The following is a 27780-nucleotide window of genomic DNA, read 5'->3' as shown; positions in this document are numbered from 1 at the left end:
TGTTCATGAGCTGTTCATGAGCTAATATGGTAAGTTTCTTGTATAAAAGACAAGCAATATAAGCTCTAAATCTATTTTAAAATCCTTCAGGTATTTGGTTTAGAAGTACAATGTTTTCCGTTCATGCAGACTTCAACTGGAAACTTTCATATTTGTAGTCTGATTTTAAAGTGCAAGAAATAACTATGCTTAACCAGTAAGATACTCTATAAACTGTTCAATCAATTTTCTTTCTTTCAGAAATGGGTGATGGGAAGGAACAAGATCATACTTATAACATAGTGACAATGAAGATGCAGTATCTCCAATCCACTGGTTCAGATTTCAACATAAACAATCTTCAACAGTACAGATGTGTAAATGTTTTCATGTAAAAAAGTCATATTTTTTATGTATCATTAATTGAAACACAAAATGTGTATGTAGCTAAATTAAATGTTGTTACCGTAATATGAAGTTCAGTGTGTTTTCTCCTTCAGTGTTAATTTTAGATAGTCTGGAGCACTCTTGGCCTTTAGACAATTTTCTATGTAATCCCTATTTTAGAAAATTGATCAATCTTCAATGATCATATTGTTCTGTAAAAAAATGATCACGAGGTTGAAATAGAAAAGTAATTCAGAATACAAATGAGTCATGTTCAAAAACATCAGCTGATACTATTACTGGCGACATTATTAAAGGCTTGGTTAAATTATTAAAGGCTTGGTTTACTTGTAAGGTTCTCAAAATGATAAGAATACATAGTCATAGGGTCTTAAAGGGTACCACTGCTTCAGTTATAATTGCAAAGAATTGTTCCCCCTTACATCTTTTAACTTGGTTTTCAATTTTTTATAAAACTTAAAAGATGAAGCAACAGAAATAAGTTTTTCGCTGTTAAGAGTTACTTCCCTTGTCAAGCTATTGAGATATGGCAGTGAATACATTTTTGAGTAAAACACTTAAATTTTGAAAAGTTTTAATTCTCTATCTGTATTGTGAGATATGATTTACATGGAACACTTCTGTCAAAAATACCTTAAATATTTCATGACAGTGAAAAAGGTCGAAATAGAAAAGAAATAAGGAATACACACTATTAAAAACAATGTTTTAACTTTACTGTTGCTTTCCCTTAAAATATGTTATTTGGGTAAGTGAAAGAATAGCAAAAATGGCTTAATTCCATCCCAATCCAAAATAAACCTTCCTAAGACACTTAGCCCATGTGATTTCATATGAAACTTAAAGTGGCAATATTAGGTAAAAAATAATTTTCAAATGATTACATGGATATGAATTTTGTCTTTAAATTTCAAACAGTTTTTGTTCCGAGGTTAATAAAAGTGTTTTGAAACATTTTATGATCAAAGACCGTTATTTATCATAAGTACGATAACCAAGAAAACAAATCATTACAACATTGCTTCAGTTGCTTTTCAGTATTGTTGGGTGTGTCTGCAAGAAAGTTTATATTTTCATGAATATACCTGGTACACAAGACTACAACATTGTCTCTTTTCTTACCCGCCACTTCTGGTGCAGGGTAAAATATTTAAACAAATACACTAAAGTGTTTGATAGATATAATATCAGGCTTGATAGGGAAATGCATTTCGGCTAATTAGCTATGTCGGTACATACTAAGCATCTTCTATTGACCCTTTCAACCCTATGTAACTTTAGTAGGCTCTACCATGCATTTATATGGATGAGTCCATTATGGTCTACAGTGGTAAAAGGGTTAAATTGTTAACTAGTATAAACAATCAGATTTTCACACAAACACCTATTTAATAGAACTTTTCATGATCCCCAAGCTAGAACTTGTAGTTGAATTGTTGCCTTTTGCATCAATATTCATTCCATCACAAATAAGAAGGTGACTATAGAAATAATTCATAAATTTATTTTTCAATAAACACATGACATTCATAAACATTGATTTTTTTTTGATTTTTTGATTTTTTAAACTATTTAAAAATATCCATGATATGTAATGTTAATGTTTACATACTTGGTACATGTAGTAAACTACAGATCACAAATTAGTATACCAAAGTTCATTTGGAATGTAATTGGAACTCCAATCATACAAAAAAAATCTATAAAAATATCAACCATATAATAAACATGTACATGTATGTATACATGAAATTAAAAAGATCACAGCCATTTTCACATGTAAATATAAATGTTATAACAATAATATGTATATATCACTTTAAATTACCACTTTATCTTGTGTATTTTTTCAAACTTGACACAAGAAAGATGACCCTATTGCATGATAATAAAGCAGCACCCTTTGTGAGTACAATTTCCCTTGTAGTAGTTTTAACTACACTATTACATATACAGGATTTATTTGGTATAACTATGGACTATAATACATCCTCTAGTTGCTTGCGTCATGTCCACTTCACCATAAGCATCAACGAATGTTGGAAATACTTCAAGTGGCAATATCTCTGCCAAAATTTGAGGAAATTCATGTGGTATCTAGACAACTCCAAATCTGAAATGTAAAAGACCGTATTTTTTTAATACAAAATAGAGGTTTACACTTACATTAGACTTTATTTATAAGGATATTTATCATAAAATACTACCTAATTCCAGAGTTTTGATTGTTTCTTTCCAATGAGAGAAGGAATTTATATCGGACAGATGTATGAACTTGTTGTTTTTAAAGATAGATAGATTCAAATAGACTTAAAAGAAACAAAACAACTTCTTAATCTTCAAATAGACTAAAAAACAACTTATTAATTTTCAAATAGACTAAAAACAAACAACTTATTAATCTTCAAATAGACTAAAAACTAACCTTCTTTGTGGCTGTCGTCTCTGCTGGGCTCGATACCCTTGGTCGAGTTGCTGATTACCACACACTTTCCAGTCTGTCAACACATATGGTAAAATCTTCTCATGGCTCAAAGTGACGTCAGTGTCTGTCTTCAATGCCAGACGAGACACGTTGGACCGAGAGACACCATTAGGGCAATTCAAATGTTTGGAGGAAACATCTAGGAGACGGTCATTCCTAATTTCAGTCCGGGTTCCCGGTTGAGCCAGAGAGGACTCCCACTGAACTGGTTCAAGCTGCTTGCTGCCAAATATAAATTCTGAAAACAAAGTGAGAATCAATGATTAGGATGACCTGTATTTGTAGATTTTGATGGACCTATCACGATAGTAATGCTATGCATGCATGAAAGTCTACATATTGTACATGTCAATACATACAACAACAGAAAATATAACATGTACAAGGTAATACTAGGACATGCATCTCCTCCATAAAAGAAATTTTGATATAAGAAACCTAAAATATCTTAACAGTACACACAAACACTTTCTTTTGGTAGTGCTTCCATCATTCTGTAAAGGATTGAAGTATCTTTATTTTCACATTTATATGGTAATCAAACCTAGTTACTTACATTCTCCAAATTAAACTACAATGGGATATGGATGTAAGCAACTGTTTAATGCTTAACAAGACATCTTTACTAGTAATGGTTTTAAAGTTACAGCCCTGACCAGACCTCATAAAAAAACCCACTTATTTGACCTATGACCTAGAGATGAAGGTCACAGTTAGTTACCTCATTCAAGTGCATTGCGCACCTTCTGTGGGTGCAAAAGGTGTGCTTCAAGTTTCATAAAGATATAACAGTTTAAAAGAAACTGCCAAGACAAAACTGGAGAAAAAAAAACCTAAGAAAAACCTCTGCCAATAAAATAGGTATAATTTTCATTCCATTGGGAAATATAATTAGTCCACCCCTACCCCAGATCTATGAATCCAATCAAGATTAAGAGAATAAGTTCCTGATACATTTGTATAGTAAAACCGACAAATACATTTTAACTGAATGCTGAATTAGTCTTGAAAAAGCACATGGTACAGCTTAAAAAAAATTGGATTACTTTAGGTAAGAAAAAGTACACTAGTTAGAAGATTTAACTTCAAAAGACATTTTTGAAATTTGCACTGGATAATTCCAAGAAGATGACTACAAGTCAATCCATCCTTTTCACTGTACTAACACAACACTGGTGATTAGTATCAAACTCACCTTTTAGTTCTTTAGAAAGACAGTCCTTTGTAAAATTGTTGGAGTTGTTGTTGCTTTCATTCAGATCAATACAGGAAAGGTCGGAGTACGTATCCTCTGACGGAGCGGTTGGGGCAGCCATTGGTGTGTGCAACACATTATCTGCAGCTGGCACTCTCCTGCGGTCGGCTGACGTTGGGCGAGGCACATTTTGTGGTGCAGCTTTTGCTTTAGGTTTCTTTAATTTTGTTGCGATGTTTGAAAGAAATTTAGTGGCAGCATTCTTTAATTTTCCACGACCCTTCTTTCCTTTTGGTGTTGTAGCATCCTCGGATGAATCTGGATTCGAATGATTCCCTGTTGATGATCTGGTGGTGGGGGCTTTGTTTGGTGTCGGTGCGGCTGCCCCTGCTGGTGATGAACTGTGACCACCACCTGGTAAAAACGATGATGCCGTGAACATGTCAAACCTGGGATTGCGTGTTGTATGTTTTTCCTCTTGTTTTTCCTGGGGTGTATTTGCTGTATTTGTTGTCTCAGCTGTTGTTGCTATCCTTCCCATATTATCAGCATTTGGATTACAAACTGTGCGCTGAGGTGACCCAAGGTCAGCCTTTGTCCTTGTTTCATGAATGACCCTCTCTTCAGTTTGGGACACTCTGTCAGAGTCAGACATCCCAATAGGTGTTGACACATTATCAATATTGATTCCACCACTTGCCATAGCATTTCTTGTGTTACTTGCCGAGGAAGCTGAAATCTTTACTGCGGGTTTGGGATTCCTGGTTTTCATTCCAACATGTATTGAGTCACTTTCTCCCAGATCAATACACGAGAGATCGGAATCGGGATCAGAGACGACACCAGGAGAAAACTGACCTGCTGCTCCCTTCATGGGTGTGTGCATAATTGTTCCTGCTGGTGGTGACCTCTTGCACTCCACTGATGTTGGTGGAATGGCGACATCCACACCTTTTCCAGTGCTGTCACATGAAAGGTTTGTTGTAACTCTGTGGTCCTGTTTTCTTGGTGTAGGTTTTGCTTCTACAGCCTTTTGAGCAGATTTGACTTCAGTCTTTTCTAACTCTAAACAGGAGAGGTCAGAATCTGGGTCAGACCTAATGCCTGGAGTGATCCGATTGATCCGTCCTATCATCGGTACTCCTGCTTGTGCTGACCTCTTGGATTCAGCCGACTTTGGTGGAATGGAGTTATCCACATTTTTTCCATTGCTGCTAAATGAAGGGTTTATTGTGTCTCCCTTTGTTTGTTTTGTTGGTGTAGCTTTTGTAACAGGGTTGACTGCAGTCTCCTCCAAATCTAAACAGGATAGATCCGAAACTGTACATGTATCAGACTGTATGTCCTTTGATGATCTATAGGTGGGAGCAGTCATTGGCCTGTGCATGATTGTCTTTGTATCCTGTGACCTTTCACCTTTAGCGTCCTTTGGAGAGGTTGAAGCTACTGGTAATATTCCAGCATCCCTTGTTGTGTCTGTTGTTTCAGTCCCTCCTTCTTCGTGCCTTGATGAAGATGGCATGCCAAAGTTACTTCCTATCATATTGGAATATGTTATCTTGGATTTCTGCACCGAACCTACTACTGGTAACCTTGAACCTTTCTTCGCTGTAGGATCTCCCAAATGGTCACTGGAATCATCTGATTTTTTCTTGCCAGCTTTGTTTTTACCCGTCTTTGATTTCTTTCTTGAATTTGATGCCATTGGAGTTGGTGTCTGAAGACTATTTTTCTCTTTTCTTCTAACAGTCCCCTTCTTCAAAGTGCTTTTTATACTTCCAATAAAAGACTTCCCCTTCTTTTTTTCTGCTTCCTGTGTTTTTGCTACATTTCCAGACACACTCTTTGTTATGTTATCCGATACATTTGTAGGTAACTGTAGGACATCTTCAGATTTGGATGTGGTGTTCTGTTTTCTATCTGTACGTGTTCTGTGTGACTGATCCAACTGTAGGTCCTCACAGGGATGTGTGCTGTCACCAGCGACTGCGGAACTTGTCCGTTGTTTGCCAGAGCTGACTGTTTTCGAGGCCCCCGTGCCATGACCATACCCGACAGTGGAAACATCCCCTTCCATATGAATGCATGAAAGATCAGAATCTTGGTCGGATATCACTTCACCCTTGTGCTTTAACAATTTGCTTTGCGCTGCAACTTTTCCATCAAAGTTTGTCATAGATTTTAGAGACACAGTGTCACCACAGGAGGGACCATTATCGAGCATACCTGTTAAATGTACAACAAATGAGTTTTGAAATCGGACAAGATTAATGGTATATGGTATTTACAACATTTCAGTAATTGTATATCATACAAACTTTATGGGCCAATCGGGACAATCCTTTGTTCATATGTATAACACATCCTTATTACTGCATTACAAAATATATTATGCTAATACCTGTACCAACCACCAAAGCAATCCAAATAAATAAGGACTAATGGGTACTCCCTAAGTCAATGAAGTAGGTAGCTAGCATGGAGGTTCATCGGATTGTGGTGATTAAAATAAATGCAGATCTGGGTTAAGATAAACAAAATAGATCGAAGACCAGCTATGATGTCAACTCTACCAAATTATTCTATGTGAAGTTTTTATCACAGATGGATAAAAATACTCAGATACATTATATCTTTAAAACACACAGAAGGAAATTTTTCTAAGAATCTGGTACAAGAAAATCTTTTGTACAATGATGTCCACAATGCTAAAATAATCTGCTACATTAGAAAGATCTTATTAAAACCAATAAAAGGGCAACAACTGTCACTGATACATCCTTCCAAAGTTTGTACACACTGAACGGTATATATATATAAATTGTCACTTCATTGCAGTGAAGCTTCTTCTCGTCAGATAAACTGGGGGGTTTGGTTTGTCACGTGAATGAGTATATCAACCATATACAGGGATTTTTTTGTCTTTTAGCTTTTTTTGCATAATAATGGAGGCTATATATATGACAACCCAGAACAACCATGTGAAGATGTGAGTTTCAGATTTTCATGGGCTTTGCCATAATTAGTTGCCTCGAAGACCTCTAGTGATGTGTTCTATATTGCAGAATGAATTGATAAAAAGTTGAACCATGAAAATGTTGAAAACTATCTCAATTAACATATATACCTTGTGTTTTACAGTCTTCTTGACTTTCTCCACCTAAATCTATACAGGAAATATCATCGGACTCGGACTCGGACACTCCAGCCTTCATTGCTTTACTGTCAGTCTTTGATTCTGCGGAATCTGCCGTTTTTCTAGGTCCAGATTTTCTGAGGACAATTTGTGGCACTGGATCATCACTTGAGGAGCCATCATAAACAAATGCTGAAATAAACAAATCACACATGTTTTCATGAAAGGTGTCAATGTTTTGAGCATTGTATACCAGTGTTAGACTATGTAACAATATGTTTTTAGTATAATAACAGTAGTCTTAAAGTACTTTTACCTGAGTACCATATTTAAACATAACACAGAAATTATTACCTTGTACTTTCATATTAGTACATGTACCATTTCTGTATTATAACACAGAAATTATATCACCTGGCACTTTAGAACTACCCAGTTAGAACCACACATTCATTTTCACAGAGACTTCAACATTGTACTGTAAGATGGCAATTACCTTGCACTTTAGTGCCATACTTGGAGCTGTTATCACCACTCAAATCAGATTTTGAACTTGCTGACCCCACAAACATCATATTTGTTTTTTCACTTTTTGACTTCTTTGTTGAGAGCTTTCCTGGCTCAGATTTCTTAGGGTCTGTTTTTTTGACAAGGTCATCACTGGAGGTTCCATCACCAAAGGATCCTGTGAAATACATGATGTTATAGGATAATGTATCTGTAACTGTTTAATTTATTCAAAGAACCTATATAAAAAAAGCTTTTGAAAAAGTGAAATCAATTACCAAATTCATATGCTTACAACAACTAACAAGATTGGATTGACAATTTGAAATCATAAAAATTAGAAGAAAAAATTAAAGCTATCTTTACATGCATACCTTGTTTTCTAAAGTGTTCTTGACTTTCGCCACCCAAATCTAGACAGGAAATGTCGTCAGACTCAGAGTCAGACATTCCAACTTTCTTGACGTTACCGTTGGTCTTTTTTGCTGGGAAATCTGCCTTTTTTCCAGTCATCGATTTTCTCTGGACATTCTGTGGTACCGGATCATCACTGGAGGAGCCATCATAAACAAAGGCTGAAATAAACAAATCACACATGTTTTCATGAAAGGTGTCGATGCTTTGTTTCATGCCAGATTCTGTAACAATAAGTTTTTAGTACAATAACAGAACTATCTTCAAGTACATCTACTTCAGTACCAAATTTTATAAATAACACATAAATCATAGCATGGACCTTATACTTTAATATTAGTGAATGTATCAGTTTTATCTTGTCACATAACTGACCCATTTTAATATGACATACGGCTATGTCATAAATATGGTTATACACGTGTAATAAAACATAACGTTGTGTTTGAAGCTAATTTTAAAATTATTAATGTTATGATAAATAGAATCAAACATGAGTGTCCATGTCATATTGAATTTATTAAATGAGTTCAGTAAATTTATTTGACACGAAAACAAAGGATTTTGGCATTTCATATTACATGAACGTAAGATCCTCTATATATGATAATACAGAAACTTTATCACCTGGTACTAAATTTATAACTGTCACCTGGTAATTTAGACCAGACATGTATTTTCACAGAGAAGTTTAAATTTAACCTTGCACTGTAACATGGAAATTACCTTGCACTTTAGTGCCACACTTGGAGCTATTGTCACCACTCAAATCAGATTTTGAACTTGCTGACGCCACAAACATCTTATTTGTTTTTTCATTTTTTGACTTCTTAGTAGAGAGCTTTCCTTGCTCAGATTTCTTGGGGTCTTTTTTCTTGACAAGGTCATCACTGGAGGTTCCATCACTGACGGATCCTGTGAAATATATGACATTATAAGGGGTGATATGACGTTATAAAGGATGATGTATCTACAACTGTTTAATTTATTCTAAGAGCCTCAATACAATACACTACCAGTAACACCTCCCGGGAATCCTTCCGTATTACACAAACCCTTGAATGTGAATCTACGAATGCCATATACCTGATCCAATGTTAGAAATGCAACACATTCAATATGTGGGACAAACATCCAACTCCATCCGTTAAAGAATGCACAGACATTTCTTTGATATACGGAACGCTAACCAGTACAGTATCTGTAACTGTTGAATTTATTCAAAGAACCTATATATAAATAGTTTTAAAAAGTTAAATCAATTTATACCAAATTCATATAATGCTGTCAACAACTAACAAGAACGGATTGACAAAATTTGAAATCACGAAAATTAGAAAAAAATAAAAACTATCTAGACATACATACCTTGTTTTCTACAGTGTTCTTGACTTTCGCCACCCAACTCTAGACAGGAAATGTCGTCAGACTCAGAGTCAGTCACACCAACTTTCTTGACCTTACTGTTTGTCTTTGATTCTGCGGTATCTTCCTTTTTTGCAGTCACAGGTTTTCTCTGGACATTCTGTGGTACCGGATCATCACTGGAGGAGCCATCATAAACAAAGGCTGAAATAAAAGTTCATGAAAGGTGTCGATACTTAGATTATGCCAGTGTTGTAATTAAGATTCTTGAACAACATGTTCTATTTGATAGTACCAAACTTGTATTATAACCATAGTTATACTTTGTTTTTTTCAGTCCTATACATTGTATAAATTATATAAAGTAGAACACTGACTTTCTGAACCAGAAGAAATTGTTTTAAAAAATGATTGACAGATGGTAGAACAAACTGAGGAACAACCGATGGATGTCACATTAAGGCATTATGTCACCTTAGCCTTTTGGACCATGTGAGCTAAAAACCTCCCAACTAATTACCTTGGACTTTAGTGCCACACCTGGAGCTGTTATCACTACTCAAGTCAGACTTTGACGTTACTGATGCCACCAACATCATATTAGTTTTTTTGCTTTTAGACTCCTTTGCAGAGAGTTTCCTTTGAGAAGATTTCCTGTGGTCTTCTTTGTTTACAGAGTTGTCACTTGAAGAGCCTCCAACAACCAATCCTGTGAAATATAATTATTTTATGAAATTATGTATGCATTTATCAAAATGATTAATGAAATATGTTAACAGAACCTACAATATTTTGCATATAAATTTTGAAAAGTGGAATAAGTGTTTTAAGTTACAAGGTGCATTAGAAAAAAAGAATGAGTTCATATCATGCCAATGATAAAATATTTTAAAGCTATCTCAACATGCATACCTTGTGTTCTACAGTGTTTCTGACTGCCTCCATCCAAATCTAGACAGGAAATGTCATCAGACTCGGGGTCAGACACTTCAGCCGTCTTGGCTTTACTGTTGGTCTTTGGCTCTGGCTTTTTTCCGGGTCCAGATTTTCTGAGGACATTTTGTGGTACTGGGTCATCACTCGAGGAGCCATCATAAACAAATGCTGGAAAAAACAAGTCACACATATTTTTTATGAAACCTGACATTTGCTGTTATTATGCCAGTGTTGGATTCTTGAACAATATGTATCTTAGTAGCATAACAGTACTATCTTAAAGTACTTCTACTTTACAGTACAAATACAGTCCGGTTGAAAAGTCATTCCAATTAGCAAAGGTACATGAATTAAAACAACAACATGTTCATTGGTAGGGGACAAAGACAAGATTCAAATTGAAAGTTTTTTAATAGGGGTTAAAATCAGCCAACTACTCTTCTCTAATATAGAAACCCTTGCATTGTATCAGTACAATATTTGTACCAAAGTTGAACATCAAACTCAAACTGCGTAGTTTATCATATTTTTACTTTAACACTGAAATTATTAACACTAAAAATATAACTTTGTAATTTAGCAATAAAACTATTACCTTGTACTTTAGTGCCACACTTGGAGCTATTATCACCACTCAAATCAGATTTTGAACTTGCTGATGCCACAAACATCATATTTGTTTTTTCGCTTTTCAATATCTTTGCAGAGAGTTTTCCTGATGAAGATTTTCTGGGGTCTTTTTTGTTTGCAGCACTTGAGGAGCCACCATCAACTAATCCTGTGAAATGCATACATTCATATAATTGACAACGTTTGAATGTCAGAGCCTTTGTAATAAGGCCTTTGAAAAGTGCAATCAGTTTCATAAATTATCGGATGTAACTCAAGAAACAAGAAAGATTTGATAAAAAAAAAAATTATGACAATGAGAAAATGTGAAAATTTCTCTCAACAAGCATACCTTTGACTCCATGGTGTTTCTGACTGTCTCCATCCGAATTTAGACAGGAAATGTCATCAGACTCAGGGTCAGACACTCCAACATGCTTGCCTTTACTGTTGGTCTTTGTTGCTGGGGAATCTCCCTTTTTTCCATTCACAGATTTTCTGAGGACATTCTGTGGTACCGGATCATCACTGGAGGAGCCATCATAAACAAATGCTGAAATAAAAGTTCATGAAAGGTGTCAATGCTTAGTTCATGAAAGGTTTCAATTCTTAGTTCATGGCAGTGCTGTAAGTTTGTAAACAAAAATCTCGTTAGTATCATACTTGTACTTAGTACCAAATTTCTTGAACCCATTCACCCCTAAAGGCACATTTGAACCTTACCAAGTCAAAGACTGGGCAAGTCCAGTTTAAATATGTAGGGGTGAAAGAGTTAAGATAAAAACTATTACTTTGCACTTTTCCATATTCATACTCTAACAGAGAAACCATTTTCCTGTTACCTTAATAAAATAAGAGGTAAAAAGTGCCTTTATCTCTCACCTTGATATTTAAGAAATCATTGCAAAAATTGTCATCACTTTAAGTTAAAGTAATATTACAATCACTATTTCCCCATATCAGGCTCCACCTGGCAGCACCCTTACTATAGAATATCTGATTCCCTGCTCCCAAAAAATGTACACAAATTTCGTTAAAATATGATTTACTGATCAGAAGGAGTAAGATTGTAATTAGGCCTAAATACACAATTCATCCTCTTTTTGGCCTAGCACTAAAGAAAACTTAACTTTTCCTTTACAAAACAATTCATCCCCAGGTCATAGCGACCAAGAATGCTTCATATGAAATTTGAGCCATATCTGTGTGTTTATATCATTACAGGGTTGAAATCGCAATCATTCCCATGTTATGATCCGCGGACTAAGTCAAAAGGGCAGGACCAGACCATTTACTAATTCTGGTATCATGATTTTGCTCATCTCTTCATGCATGGCCATCAAATAAATGGCTATGGGATGGGGATCTACACTGTTTCCAAGTAAACAGATGTGTTGGTATATAAGATGGGTTGTCAACCATTTTCAAATATTTACCATTTTTTGGCCCCACCTCAAAGCAACTTAGGTCAGCTTCTCTGTGTATTTTTGAATCATCACAATCTGAAGATTCATCACATAGTTCTAGGGAAGTTGCTTAGGGCTATTCCAGTTAAAAATGTCACCCAATAACTGACTTCCCTTTGTTCAAAGGGGTATCACCAACAGAAGCGATTTCTTTCAGATTGCCAGATGGAATAGAAGTGTTTTCTTCCATTAGAAAACAATATGACCAAAACAACTCTATTTTGCCCCAGATGCTAGCCCCCTGGGTCAACCCCTCTTGATTTTCTACTGACTTATTATATTTCCGATTAGATTTTTCGAAATGGTGTGCAAGGATTCATCATACAGCTTGAGACCAGGTCAGTTAAATGCTATTTATTACCTTGTACTTTAGTGCCACACCTGGAGCTGTTATCACCACTCAAATCAGATTTTGAACCTCCTGGTGCCACAAACATGGTTGCTTTTTCATCTTTAGTTTTGTTTACAGAGGGTTTCCCTGTAGCAGATTTTCTTGGGTCCTTTTTGTTCACAGGACCGCCTTTGGAGGAGCCACCATCAACCAATCCTGTAAAATAAAGCTTTTTTAATAATGTATGCAGTAAGATTTCTATAACTGATGAACACTCTTAAAAGTATTGGCAGAACCAAGCTTTTTAAAAAGTTCAATCAGTTTTCTAAATCATCAGAGGGTCACAACTAACATGAGTGATTTGATAAAAGTTACAAAATGTTTATAATCATCTCAACATACATACCTTGTGTTCTACAGTGTTCTTGACTTTCTTCATCCAAATCTAGACAGGAAATGTCGTCAGACTCAGAGTCAGACACTACAACTTTCTTGGCTATACTGTTGGTCTTTGGTGCTGGTGAATCTGCCTTTTTTCCAGTCACAGATTTTCTCTGGACATTCTGTGGTACCAGATCATCACTGGAGGAGCCATCAAAAACAAATGCTGGAAAAAACAAATCATATGTCTATTCATTAGTACTATATTTTTTTGAACACAGAAACTATTACTATGTACCTAACCCTATCTCTACTTTCACAGAGGAACTATTTGCTTGTTTTTTAACCTAACAAGAGGCCCAGCGTGTGTTCATTGATCGCTTGCCTGGATATCCAAGCGATCTAGCAAAGGTTGGGGATCTGAACCGTTTTTAAATTATTACTCTATTCCAAACATTACAAATGGAAGGGTTTCCCTCCCCACCCTAAGAGGGTGTGATGGAATTATGAACTGTATCAAGCTAGAAGCATCTTCGGTGGTATTGATTGAAATTTATACAAACAGAGGTGCTCACCCCCAATTGGGAGGTAAACCCTTCCATTTGTAATGTTTTGAATTCCTACCACCTCATGTCGTTTCCTATTAGGTTTTGAAAAATTCTGTTCCAGAGTTTAGAAAAAAAATTTGACAGACAAATGGATGACAGAAAACGTAATGGTAGAGCATAAGCTCACCTAAGTCTTTCAAACAAGGTTAAAAATCTATTAAATACCTTGTACTTTAGTGCCACACTTGGAGCTGTTATCACCACTCAAATCAGATTTTGAACCAGCTGATGCCAAAAACATGGACGTTTTTTCATTTTTTAACTTCTTTGCAGAGAGTTTCCCTGTTGGTGTTTTCCTGGAGTCTTTGCTTTTGACAGAATCATCACTTGAGCAGCCACCATCAACCAGTCCTAAGAAATACATAATTTGTATGCACAAATCATTCCTGGTAAACACTAAAATGTTACTAAACATCGAATTACTTATTAATTGATATGTTTTTGTAAGCAATTAAATGTTTTATGTAAAATATTGCTAAAATGAATTGATGTATGCCGATATGCGCACACGTGTGTGTCATGTGTGATCAGATAATTCAAAGAAAACAAGCAACAAAATACACATTTTACGTAGTTTCTTCTTGGTTTTAAATATCATTTTACATCAATGAAAAAAAAATCATAGAAATATATTTAAAAAAAATATATTCAGAGATCGATTTTCGGAGCATGAACATCGGTTTTTTTCCAGATTTTTTGGGTGCGCAAAATATTCGAGTAGAACCTTTTTTCCCGATTTTCAGCCTCAAAAAGTACCTGCGCAAATTACATAGGTGCGCAAATTACATGGGTTTTTACGGTAAATGCATTCGCAGAATTTGAAGATGTATAAAAATAGATTTTAATAAAAAAAAAAACATACAATCAGTTCTCTATGTACTCAAACAAGAAATGGCTGATAAAAGTAATTTTTTGAAAATGGGAAAATGATTAAAACTATTTCAACATACAAACCTTGTGTTCTACAGTGTATCTGACTTTCTGCACCCAAATCTAGACAGGAAATGTCGTCAGACTCAGAGTCAGACATTCCAGCCTTCTTGGCTTTACTGTTGGTCTGTGTCTCTGGGGAATCTGCTTTTTTTCTGGATCCATTTTCAGAATCAACAACACTGTTCTTCGATTTTTTCAACCTTTTTCCTGGAGATTTTCTGTTGCCTTTTTCTTTGGAGGAATCTAAAGTGACCTCTGAAGAAGGATCTATGTTGTTCTTCAGGGCAACAACAGATGTATCACTAGAAGAGCAACTAACATTCTCATCAAAATCTGGAAAGAAAGCAAACGGAATCTGGAACAATAGTAGTAATAAGTGGTTTGATATAGTTCATGAACTTTTTCTTTTTTATTAGAATTACAAGTAAGTCCAAACTTGCATCTCTACAAACAATCAGTTGTTTATTCTCTCAAATGCCATTCTGATACTTGAATTTTAAGCTAAAAGCTCTGAAACAGTCTTCTGCTGAAAAGTGAGCAATAAGATATGTGTGGTCTTTGATATTTAAACTGTGCTCGAAAGATTTACCAGGTAGATATGTACATTTTGATATTGTATAGTTACCTTGTACTTCAAATTCAGATTCTCCATTGCTTTGATCACACGTGAACTTTGACACATCATTTGACTCCTGATGTTGAGTTACCATGGCTACCTTTGACCTTTGTTTGACCTTTCCTGGACCAGATGCCTTTTGGATAAGACTGCTGTCTGCATGGTTTTCACTGTCACCAGAGAAACTACCACATGCTGTGAACAAAATGTAACTCATGCATGACGGTGTGTCAGATGGTAGAAAAGTTAAAGACTCTGGGTCTCCTAATCTATAAAGCTAACCAGTAAAGTGTTGTCTCAGAAATTATTCTACTGTTTGAACACTCTCTTGATACAAGTTAACCTGAAACACATTTAAAATACAGAATTTTTTCAGACACTCAAATTAACTTCTTTGCTCCACATAATTTCTACCTGATTTTACTGTACTGCTGTCCCTTCCAATGCCATAATCAACCATCACAGCCTTGGGTTGTACAATGTCATCCGTTTTGAGGTCATTGCTCGTGAGGGTGGAAGGTCTTGTTTGGGGAAGCTTTGGGTACTGAAGCTGTGTACCTGGAGTCAACAGAGCCTCAGTTTATTAAAACATTCTTTAGCTGCCTTTTAATTTAAAAGTTTTTAGGCTGTATGGCCCTGAACTGATCCGCTGAACATGTAGTCTCCATTTGTTCAACCTTGCGACTGATATATATTAAGAAATATATTTCTATTTCTTCACCAGACCTTTAAAAATATAAAGATAGCTGCTGCATGTATGCATAATAACACTTTAATAGGATTTTCTTTTTACACTGCTGAATGTTAATATATAATATAGTTTTTGACAACTATATTCTTCATTTATTCACAACTTTTCAACGCATGTAAAAAAAACTCTACCTTGTACACTGTTTTCTGTGTGAACATCATTGTTTTCCCATGTCTCCCTCTCAGCAAACAGAGACACTGTAGGACTACAGCCTCGGTTTATTCTAGCAACTTCCTCATCAGAGGCAGACCCAGTCATGGCCAGCTGTGGTACAGCATCACGCTCAGTTTGCCTGGCATGTGATGTCTTGCCCTCGCGAACAAGTTCCCTTTTACCAATTTTATCATTGCCCCCACACACTGAAATAAAGATACATATCTTCAATGGTTATTATAGAAGACATATAATCTTGTCATGTGAAAATTAATAGGGATCTTGTGGCACAGTACAGTATGTCATATAAAACATTTTACTGAGATGACCTGAAATAGGTTATTGGGTCAATTTATATCACTGCTAACATTGATTACTGAAACAATATTTCAACTTTATATCACTGTACCAATGATTGTATGATTGCTGACAATGATTGTTTGGGTAACTATTTTAGCTTTAAATAATTGTGCCAATGATTGCTGAGTCAATATTTCAGCTCTATCATAATCACTCCTTAACATTGATCAATGCTACAGGTTTTTTTTCGACAGATTAAATGGCAGTCTGTTACCAGGTGCAGGGTTGTTATTGGTCATGATACTGCGCCTTGACTGATCTCTGTTCCTAGTTTGGACTTTAGCCTTTCCCCCACTTGTATATGCACTTGTAAAGTCCAATCCTGAAGCACAAATACCAGTGTCAACATCCTCAATGGGCTCTGTTACCCGTTTCCTATTTCCATCGCTACGTTGTGCTGGCTGATTTATGTGAACAGTAGTTTTTGGCTTGAATTCTGAAAGAAAGGACATGTGAAATATAACAGACTGTCAGTGTCTTTGTTTAATGCATTCAATGTAAGTATTACATTATTGCAAACCATTTAATGGAGCAATAAAAACAGTCGTTTGAAACCATATATTATAACCTATACATTGAGTACATATTCCACTGATTACTTCGCACTTCCAAGACATCTAAGTTAATTTGACAGTTTAACTTTTAAGTTCTGCAAACTTTCATAATAAGACAATTTTATACAACTTCAGAGTTAGATCTAGCTAACAAGTCCCAATAGGAAAATACTACAGAAATTATTGACAACATAGATTTTTGTTATAAATAAATACTTATTTATTCCTAAAATTTTCTGTCAGTTTCCATGGAATGGGAACCATAGCATGACCTCATTTTAATTTGTCATACAAAGTCAGTTTTTTTAAGACTCTGTGTCTTTCCCAAAGAACATGGAATATATTATGCAATGTGTTACCTTGTTCCCATGAAGCAGTACTATATGTAGTAATGCTTTCTGTTTCAGCATAGTTGCCCACATGCTCTTCACCATCACAAACAAACTGAGCTAATGTATTCTCGTTTATTCTGGCAACATCGATGTCTGATTTTGAGGCAATCCCAAGCAGGTCAAGTCTCGGCACACAATTTGGTCGGGGCTGGTCAGTCGACACCAGTTTGAAGGGAACGTCAATGTGGTGGTCTCGAAGTAGATCTTCCCTAGTATCTGTCAACTCCAAATCTAACCAGTCCTTTGCTGGATCTAAAAATAGAATAGGAATAAAATAAGAACAGGAATAAAACAAAATTAAAGCATTAAAATGAAACCTATACCAGGTTACGCTCACATGATTGAAAATTGTCCATCTCAATTTCATATCTTTAGAGTAGATTTAAATACTGGAAATAAACACAATAATGTATTTTTCTACCTTTTCCAGTTCCAGTGCCAGTATCCAGCTGATCAGGCCTTCTATATAGGGTGGTGAATCTGTATTCTCCACTACTTCTGTCAGGAAAGAAGCATGCCACAGTTCCCTCGTATATCCTGTCAATGATCTCAGAGGTTGAAGTTATACCAGACAGATCCAATGTGAGACCTTCACCTTGTCTGGTGTGTGTCACATGCAGCTCAGAATACTGACTACCTGCATCATTCCATGGAGAACCATGTCGGAACTGTAATTCTGGAAATAAAAATTTGATATAAATATGTAGCAATATTTTCAAGATAATGAAATTTGACTATAAAGGGTAAAGGGTGCTATATTATATGGTTAAAATATATTACTGTGATTATCACCATCATGAAATATTTGTTTCAGTCATTTTCTACTGAAGTATTCAATGTAATTTATACATTACAATACATTTCACAGAATCATTTTGTTGTGATCTAGGTATTATCAATGTATGGCATTTAATAAGAATTTATGAATACCAAATTATGGAAAGTAATCAAGTTCTAGGCCACTTTTCTTGCTTCATCTTCTATATAAAGGGTAGATAACTGCAAGTCAAATTTTCCTATTATAACTGGTGAAGACATGGAACCATTTACCTTAATTTAATTCTTTTAATGTTACATTACTTCTTGCTCTCAATTCCTTCACCAGCTGTTCTATATCAAACTTCCATTTCCTATACAAGATCATTTACTGCTACAGATTCAGTCAGTTTAAGCATGTTTACAAAATAGTCCGTACCTTGTGCCTCTTCGTTGTAGTCAAGGTATGTGATCTTATCCTCCTGACCTTCAGAAGCACCTGATCCTAACCTTACTTGGTCAGACATGTGTGGCAAACCTTCCAACCTGATCTGATCAGAGGACACTAGCTTAAAGGGGATGTACAGATTGTTGTTTCCAAGGTCCACATGCTGTGGGAGGCCAAGGTTAGCAATGCCCTCTGATCCCAGGAGAGAGGAAACAAGATGGAAAGGGATATACAGATGGTTGTCTCCCTTTATCTCTTCCTTCACAGCCATAGAGGGGCTTCCACATGCTCTTTCTGGAAATAACCACTTAGATTATTTAAAATTAGGTTCATCTCATTTTTTTAAACAAAAATATAAAGTTATTGTTTATTTCTTCTTTATTCAGTATGGCACTGTATGTTGCAATAGTTTTAAATGAACAGATGTACCTTATATAAATTCTACATGACATAAAAAAAGAGAAGTCTATTTAAAAATTTGTTCTGATTATTTGTTAGAAAAATATAACACAATTAACATATAAAAAAAACTGACCTTGTTGTGAATGTTGTGATGTTTTGCCTTTTAATTTTAGACTTTCTAAAGATTTTTTGGCCACAGCGACATCAGAATCGGATGCGTGCCCATCTTGCTTTTGTACAGTCTTTCTCTGTCCGGATGGCTCATCAGAAAATGTGATACAGTCCATCTTTTTCTGTTTTTGTGGAGACTGATCATGGCTGGATGATGCTAAAACTGTACATGTGTCTGCAACACGGAGAAAAAAACTTAAATACAGATTTAGGTGTAAATGAAACACTTATATTAGGTAGTGCAAGTTAATATTGCAAGTGGTTTTTTTTAAATTATCTAATGAAATTTAATATTTCAATATCAGTTATATTTAAGGTATCATCCTGCATAAATGTGGTCTAAAACTGTTTTGCAATTATATGTATATATATGCATCCATTATTATTATGACTTAAGCTATCTAAGTATCTAGCATATATCAGGGACAGCGTGACATAAAAAATAGTTTGTCACACAATGTCTGGAAACAACTTGATTGCCTCTCTCTGTTTACCTTTTTGGATGTTGTTGGCTGTATAACTGCGTGACTGAGAGTTGTTACTTCTTTGTTTCTGAGAAGACGGCACAATTTTGACTGGGATATCTCCATTGGGAGCAGGATTATACCGTGGTACATTTCCATAATTCTGCAGCCTTGTCACACTTGTTATCTCGGAAGCATCCTCATCTATTTCAAAATGAAGGATGGTTCCTGAACTACTACACTTTGGACGTGCCAATACCAGCATACAGTCTCCAAGGTCTTGATTTCTTGCAGAATTTGTGTTGGTGTTTGTATCCAACGAGACATTCATGTAATCTGACAGCTCACAGCTTGATTTATCCTGACTACATTCAGTGGTACCAACATCTGTATCAGTTTTTAAGCAAAAAGACACCTTACTGTCTGGCCCTATTTCCTGGATTTGATAATCCTTGTAAATTCCTTTTGGAAAGTATTCAACAAGATCTACTTCGTTTTCTCTGAGGAAGGTTTTATTTGGTTTTGGAACAGGGACATACTGATTCAGAACCTGCTCATCTTTGTTAGAGTTTGGCAAATATTTCCTCCTCTGTGTGAAAACTGACTGCTCTTCATTATCAGTGTACTGTGCCAACACAGGCCTCTGTTTTCGCCTTGCTTGGTAACTCACAGTGCAGTTCTCCCTGGCCTTTTCCCTGTGGTGGGTCGAGTGGTGATCTCTCGTGTCCAGGTATCTGCTTGGGTTTGTTGTGGCTGCTCTGGGTGATAAATCTTTTGGAAGCTCTTCCAGAAATGTCTTTATCTCAGCTTCCAGTTTGCCAACACGTTTATAGACATCCTCATTAGTGACACCAAAGGAGACCGGTGAAGTATTGGATGAATGTGCCCCACTTCCTGTCTGCTTTACTTCAGATACTTTCCCCATTGTCTTTTGGAAACTGTTTTCTTGCAATGAACGATTTGCTTTGTTTGGCCGTGTTTCTGATCTTAATGCCAGTCGTTCATCATTTCGATCTGATCTAATCTTCACCAGCCTCAATCTCATCAGACGTAGTCTGTGCACTTCTTCCAGATGATCTGGGTGTCCAACAAAATCTTCAAATTGGTTGAGTTCCTTAGCAATTGCCATGTTTTCTTGCCTCCGTTCATGGATTTCTTGCATGATCTCTGCCTTAAATTCAAATCTTCTTTGCTGTAAACATGATAAACACATATATGTCAAATTATGTATGATACAGGAGGAAAAAACCAAAGAGTATCAACATTATATAACATCAAGTTATAGGTCTGCTGTAGGTCACTAGTGTATCATTATGTACACAAACATTTAAAAAATCAAAACCTGACTTCATTCTTTCAATTCCTTTTCATTTCATTCATGATTCAATACCATTTTTCATACACATGACAATGACATTTCATATACCATATGTTGAAAATAAAATTTATCCTTTTTCAAAGTATCTGTCCCAGTTTAGTTGTTACAAATTAAATTGTTCATAATATTTTTTTTATATATATATTGTAGCATTACTTACTCTTTGATTAGCCATCCTATGTTGAAGTTCCTGCGTTTCAGCCTCCATTTCAGGAGTGTCTGGCTGAATACGAGGTTGTTTTCCCTGAAGGTTATTTCTAAAACTGCTTGGTTGGTTGCTTTGGTAACTGTGTGTCCGGAATTCTGAACTGGTATTGTGATTATTATTTGGTTCGTATCGTGGATGGGTATTTTGGTCGATTTTAGGCTGATATTTTGAATGGGTACTTAAGTAGCTGTTTGGTTGATATCCTGAATAGGTATTTTTGTAGTCATTTTGCAGATATCCTAAATGTGTATCTTGGTTGATTGGTTGGTGTCGTGAGTGATTATCTGGGTACGAAAGGTTCATATTCAGTGTCAGGGAATACCCTGACGCTGTGTATGGGTAACCACCGGTGGGGCAATACCTCAAGTTATCTGAAACATAAAAATGCTCCGTTAAATACAATGCTCCTCATTGCCCCTAAATGACTGTAACAAAATAATGTCGGCAACTGACATGATAATTTCCATTATATTTTATATCATATTATATTCCATAGTAGGCTTAATTATAAATTATTTTAATGAGTTCATTTGTTGATACAATGTTATGTTTCTTAAAAAAAAACATTTGTGTATACAGTAGACTTCAAAATAATACAGGACACAAACAGTATTACATTTTCTGTACTTACCCATATTGCTTACTGCAGCATGAATGTTTTCTTTAAATACAATCGCTAAACACGCGGAAAATCCTAATTTTCCAAGTTATAAACTCGCGCTGAGAAAAGTTCGCCATTTTGTTCCATATGAACTACCGACGTTGCTATGCCGCAATAAAACTTCCGGTCATGTGATAAGTGTCATATCGCGAGAGTACCCAAATCGGATCACTTTTTGCAAAAACACTTATAAATAATATAACAATGATGTAGTCTTAGAAAAGATAGCCATGCACCATTTTTTTGTCTAGAGATGATTAGTTTTTAAGTTACATAAGTTCTTATGCATGCCCCTAACGTTGACCTCCTAGAGAGACGTAAAACATTCAGAGATCGCACCCGGCGAGTCTTTCTGCACGAGGAATATGCACAGAATTCCAAAAAAATCATAATCCTCTTCCAATTTCTGAATTCCTGGATTATTTATATCATGTGATTCTTCATCATGATTTGTTTTATTAACACTCCATTTGTCTTCGACAGCTGTTACTAAGATAATTGCTTCAAAAAGTCGCCCCTCCTACGTTTCTGGAAAACCTCGATCTTTACACGGCGAGAAACTTTTGACTGGCTTCGCAGTCGGCAAAATCATATCCGTTAGAAAATAGACCGACCAGCGGCCTTTTATGTCAAGTTATAGGAGTAAGATCCACCCATGGTTTCTTACCAATTGACCAATTGTTCCAATACGTCTTAATATTCTACCATGTTCCGTTATCTATAAAAATCCGTAAATATGTAACATAGATTTTACTAAACTCAAAATAATCCCAGTAATCAATTGACGTATGTCAGCATTGTCCACCGGAATTGTTGTTATACATTGCATTTGAACTTCTAAACAATTACTTCAAAGATCATTTAAATTTGTATCTTGGATATATGTGCTCATTGTTGGTCTTTATAACAGGATTGCCTTCTTATACAAGTAATGATTCATTATATTTTGAAACGGGTTTAGAAACATTATCAGAGAAGAGAAAAAGGCGACCTCCAGCTAGTTATCGGCCCTTTTGCCAAACACAGTGGGTAACAACAATCGGTACAATTTACGGAACCAATATGCTTTCGATATTCCTAAAAACTCTCCTCAAGCAACTCTTCTTTTCTGCCATCGAGTTTACGTCTTTGGAATTCGTTAGACAATACAATAAGAACATTACCATCTTTAAATACTTTTAAATCTGCTAAATCCAGTGGTGCAAAATCGTCTCCACACTCTTATTATAATTTTGGCGAACGCAATTTAAATATATTGCATACGAATCTTAGGCATCAGTGCAGCTCTTTGAAAAATGATTTGTTCCGTGTTAAGATTGTTGATAATCCATCATGCGCTTGTGGACATTCCTGTGAGGATGTTCGTCATTTTTTCTAAGATTAATACAGAACGAATTATGCGGCTTTTTTAAAACATAAGCTCGTTGAATATAATATCCAGTTATGTATAGCCGTAAAATAAAGGTTTTGTCACCTCTTACCTGAATAATTGACCTTCTTTGAAACTGAACGCTATAGATTGATTTTTATTTGGGAATGAAAATCTGTCCGTAGATACCAATACAGAAGTATTCAGACACGTGCAACTTTTCATCAAATCCAGCAGCAGTATAATAATTGTAAAGTATAATATGTATGTCTTGTTAAATGTTATCATGTAAATATCAATATGTACTGTATTAGAGGAAAAGGCGTTGATAAGTTGATATAGCTTGTGCCTAATCCTCTGCTCAAATTTGGGCAATAAATATGTTTAAATCAAATCAAATTAGCCGTTTGCATGTGAACATGCTCTTCAATACCTTACTTTTCACCGACCATGTGTTTTTGTCATGTCCGTAGAGTTATGACTGAGCAATTCTCTTCGTTGTTCCCGAGCCAACATACATATGATGTTGCTAATTTTTAAGACAGCCAAAGATACTAAGGAATGGGGAGGAGAGACGAATCAACCTCTTGTGCCTGTGTTATCGGGTTTTGCTATTAATATCGCACAGTTTAAAAGATTTTGAATATACAGTATACTATTTAAGATAAATTAGATATGACACGCTATACTCAAGCATTGCGTTTTTATGTGTTGCATATAGGTATTGAGCACAGGGACCTGATATTCCGTTACAGCTATTTTTGGACCTAAACTAATTAAGGTGTTCAGAGTAATTGTACATGTTTTAGGGGTTTATATCGAGATTCGGTAAAAATGATTCGCCCGAAAGTCGGTATGAACCCCTAAAACATATACAATTACTCTGAACACCTAAGTTTAGGTCCAAATATAGCAGTAACAAATGCTCAGGCTTCGGTATCAGAAACGTACTTAAGGTCCCTGTGGTATTGAGGTCCGATTACCGCCAAGTGCGTAGCTCGCTGGTACGTAGGTGAATCAACCAAAACTGCTTGTGGCATACTGAATGTGTCTTCAGAAATTAGGTATGCTAGAATAAAATGTAATTCAAAACTGTATTACTTTAAATACTACGAAAATGATACCGAAATCTTAAAATTTGTATTTTTAATTTTCCGCCGGCTGGGGAGCGTCTGGTCCTCTACTGGTCCTATTACAAGGCCCCCCCCCCCCCCGGACCAGTTCCTAAAGGAATCCAGTCTGAGCAAGGGCTAGCTACGGCCCTGACCGCTGTAAAGATTCGAAAACATCTCTCAGATCAAATAGCATACATGCAACATATAACCGCTGTTCTGCTTCGGGGTTTACCACGGTATTGACACGATTTAAAAAAAAAACACAGACTTAAATATCTTTGAATGGAATTATGAGGAATAGTTCAGGATGATGGTCTGAGGCCACTCTGAAGACGTGGGACATGTACACATAAATGGGTTTTTCTTCAAATCGAAAAGATCAAAATGAGAAAATAATGTGATTAAGTATTTGTTTTTCAAAGAAAAATGTTAGAAGGGATGAATTGTGGTGCAGAAATATGAATTCAAAACCCCCATGTCTCACCCACTGTCGTGTAGTCCAATCTCAAACCTTTCACATATGTGTAGACTAATATTTTAGTAAAAACAAGGTATAAGTGTCCTTCAGTTAAAAGTCTCAATGTTATATATCGAAAGTACTGATAAATACTGAAAAAGATAAATCATATTTGACTCCATAATATTGCAAGTGATTATCTTAATTCATTCTTAATCTTCTAAGACTCACTCTTGTCTTTATTGCAGACAACTGTCATCAATAAAAACACATTCATCTAACTTTGGAGCTAATTAGTTACCAGACACGTTTTGACAAACACATTCTCTGACCACAACACATTGTCTAGCTATGGCAATAAAAAATGTGCCGAACAATACATTGCTTAGAAATGATATGACACAGTGTCCCCTGCCAGGTCAGAAGATAATGTTTAAAATTATTTTAATATTTTGATCCCTTGTGACTTTAAATAGGGCCATGACAATCTATGTTTAATAAAACATCTGATTGCCTTTCTTGCCAGCATGCTCCTGGCCACATGTTATGGACCTGTATATTTCTAAAGATTTAGATAGATTTGACTCATGTGAATTTGAACGCAGTTCAAGGTCATTTATTTCAGCAAACTAAATATTCTTTTGTCTCAGCTGAATCAGCATTTCAAATATTTGTCCACTTTTCCCATTCGTTTGTATCATTATATAAAAGAATAAAATCCCCAAACCTCTCTTGGGAGACCCTATCATGAACCTTGGCATCATGGTTATTTAGAAGTTGTGCAAAGGTCATTCAACAGAACAAACTTGATAACCTTTCATCCTTAAAAGCTACAGCTAAATACCCTAAACCTTGGTATCTTTCTTTATCACTGAATAGAAGTAGTTCAAAGATTCAAATATATTTGACCTGTCACAAGGGTCAAGGTCATCTATTTGAACAACTACGCTTACCTTCCATCACAGCTAAAAATTAATCCAATACCATAACCCCTGGCCTTATGGTAAAGTAATTTGAATATTTAACACATATGTTATGAAGCTCAAGGTCATTTATTTTAATAAGTTTAATAGTCCTTCATTCCTGTTACCTACTGATCAAATGACATTACCATGGGCCTCATGGATCTCAAGAAAGAAGTCATTTAAACGTTTTAATGTATTCAAACACTCATGACCTTGAAAGAAATTAAGGGGAATTTATTTGAATAACTTTGATAGCCCTCTATCCCAGCTACTTACTGGTCCAGTTTTATGACCTTATTCTAAAGGTTCTTTAGAAGAGATATTTCAAAGATTTTAACATATTCGACCCCTATAAATGAAGTTTAAGGTAATGTCTTTGAACAAATCTGATAGCCCTTCATCCCAGCTACCCTCTGGTCAAATTCCATGATCCTTAGCTCTAAATCTTTGTTCTTTAAAATAAGAATTAAAAATAGTTTTTAACATATTTGACCTCTATGTCTTCAAATAAAGTTTAAGGTCATTCATCTGGACAAGTTTGAAAGTCTGCCATCCCAGATGCATACTGGTCAAATTTCATGCCCCTTAGCTCTGGATTCTGTAAAAGAAGCAGTTTTAAGATTTTACCATAATTGACCCTTACTGCATTGTATAAAGTTCAAGGTCATTCCTTCAAACAGTGTTAATAGCCCTTATCTAAATTATCTTCTGGTGCTAAATGCTAAGTTTGTTTTGAACACAAGCAGTTATTGAAAAGTTGTTTCGCAAGCTTATGCAAATGCCTGTTTCTTTTGTCAAGCAAAGAGTGCAAATATCCAGTGTTTCAACTCTAAACAAATGAAAAAAACACTTAGCCCCAATGTGCCAAGTCAGTTCATTCAGCTATCAGAAATTATCACCAAATAGCACTCTTGATACTATAGGCAGTCAAAAACACAGAAATTAGGGACACGCCTAAAAGAACATTAGAAAGACGTTGAATCTATGAAACAACAAGTCTTCACTAGAAATACAAGGAAGACAGCAGAGAAACAATACAATAAATCAGCTATTACAGACCATGCTAACACACACCACCACATCAGAGACTGGAACAACTCAAAAGTGCTTCAAAAAGAAGACAAGTGGAAAATTAAGAAAGTAAAAAAATCTATCTGGGTTAGGAGGGAAACCAGTGAACAGAGATGAGGGGGCCACCAGCGAAGGCATCTTTATGATCCCATTTCAACATCCAATAAGGTGTGGAATGGGTAAACATATTAACGAACCCCTTACTGCCTTTAAATAGTATTAGTGTTATTTGGCGAAATGTCTATAATTTCTGACAGCTGAATTTACTGACTCAGCACATTGTGGCTCAGTGAGTTGTTTTCAGTGGTTTAGAGTCAAGACACTGGTCATTTGCACTCTTTGCTTGACAAAGAAAACATTTTCGAAACCTCTTAAAATAAGTATTCAATTCAATTAGTGTTCAAAACAAAGTAAGCATTTATTATTTATACCAAAAGTTTTTTTTTTATACTTTTAAACATTTAACCCCTTTTACCCTGATTGAAGGTCAAGGTCATTTATTGAACTTTGATATTCAAAGCCTATTAGTCAATGCGATGATCATAAGCCTTACTTAATTATGGTTCTTAAAAGAAGTGTCAATTGTTAACAGATTTAGAACAAAGATGGATGGCAAACGGTAACTTGATTCTTTTTATTATACATGTATTTCAAATGCATGCAGTTATATTTTTTTAAGAACATAACACAATTCTCATTGAAATATTTACGTTTATTTCATATTGAAAACAGGAAA

The 27780-nt window shown here is 35.5% G+C and overlaps 1 protein-coding gene across 1 annotated transcript; it reads right to left on the bottom strand.

The window, feature by feature from the left end:
* Positions 1–1975: 1975 nt before the first annotated feature.
* On the bottom strand, positions 1976–22169 carry LOC110443805. Its single transcript, XM_021488225.1, has 27 exons — positions 22038–22169; positions 21359–21777; positions 19851–21012; positions 19319–19531; positions 18775–19077; positions 18001–18255; positions 17547–17831; positions 16848–17069; positions 16252–16479; positions 15784–15927; positions 15379–15564; positions 14775–15086; positions 13986–14171; positions 13238–13438; positions 12862–13047; positions 11387–11587; positions 11021–11203; positions 10402–10593; positions 10010–10198; positions 9493–9693; positions 8851–9039; positions 8085–8285; positions 7700–7888; positions 7195–7395; positions 4068–6293; positions 2813–3110; positions 1976–2500 (listed from the first exon to the last, which is right to left on the bottom strand). Exons 1-27 carry the CDS (start codon positions 22039–22041, stop codon positions 2485–2487), a joined length of 8592 nt encoding a protein of 2863 aa, XP_021343900.1. The 5' UTR covers positions 22042–22169; the 3' UTR covers positions 1976–2484.
* Positions 22170–27780: the final 5611 nt, after the last annotated feature.

This window comes from Mizuhopecten yessoensis, unplaced genomic scaffold, assembly GCF_002113885.1.
Source record: "Mizuhopecten yessoensis strain PY_sf001 unplaced genomic scaffold, ASM211388v2 scaffold716359, whole genome shotgun sequence".
NCBI classification, from domain to species: Eukaryota; Metazoa; Mollusca; class Bivalvia; order Pectinida; family Pectinidae; genus Mizuhopecten; species Mizuhopecten yessoensis.
Note: the sequence above shows the minus strand (reverse complement) of the source record. Positions and strands in the feature narration are given on the sequence as shown.

Coding starts and splice junctions, on each gene's coding strand:
- LOC110443805 (XM_021488225.1), bottom strand. Junction 8,286..8,850: donor GTGTGGCACTAAAGTGCAAG/GTAATTTCCATG, acceptor TGTTTATTTCAG/CCTTTGTTTATGATGGCTCC. Junction 3,111..4,067: donor TCTTTCTAAAGAACTAAAAG/GTGAGTTTGATA, acceptor CTTTGTTTTCAG/AATTTATATTTGGCAGCAAG.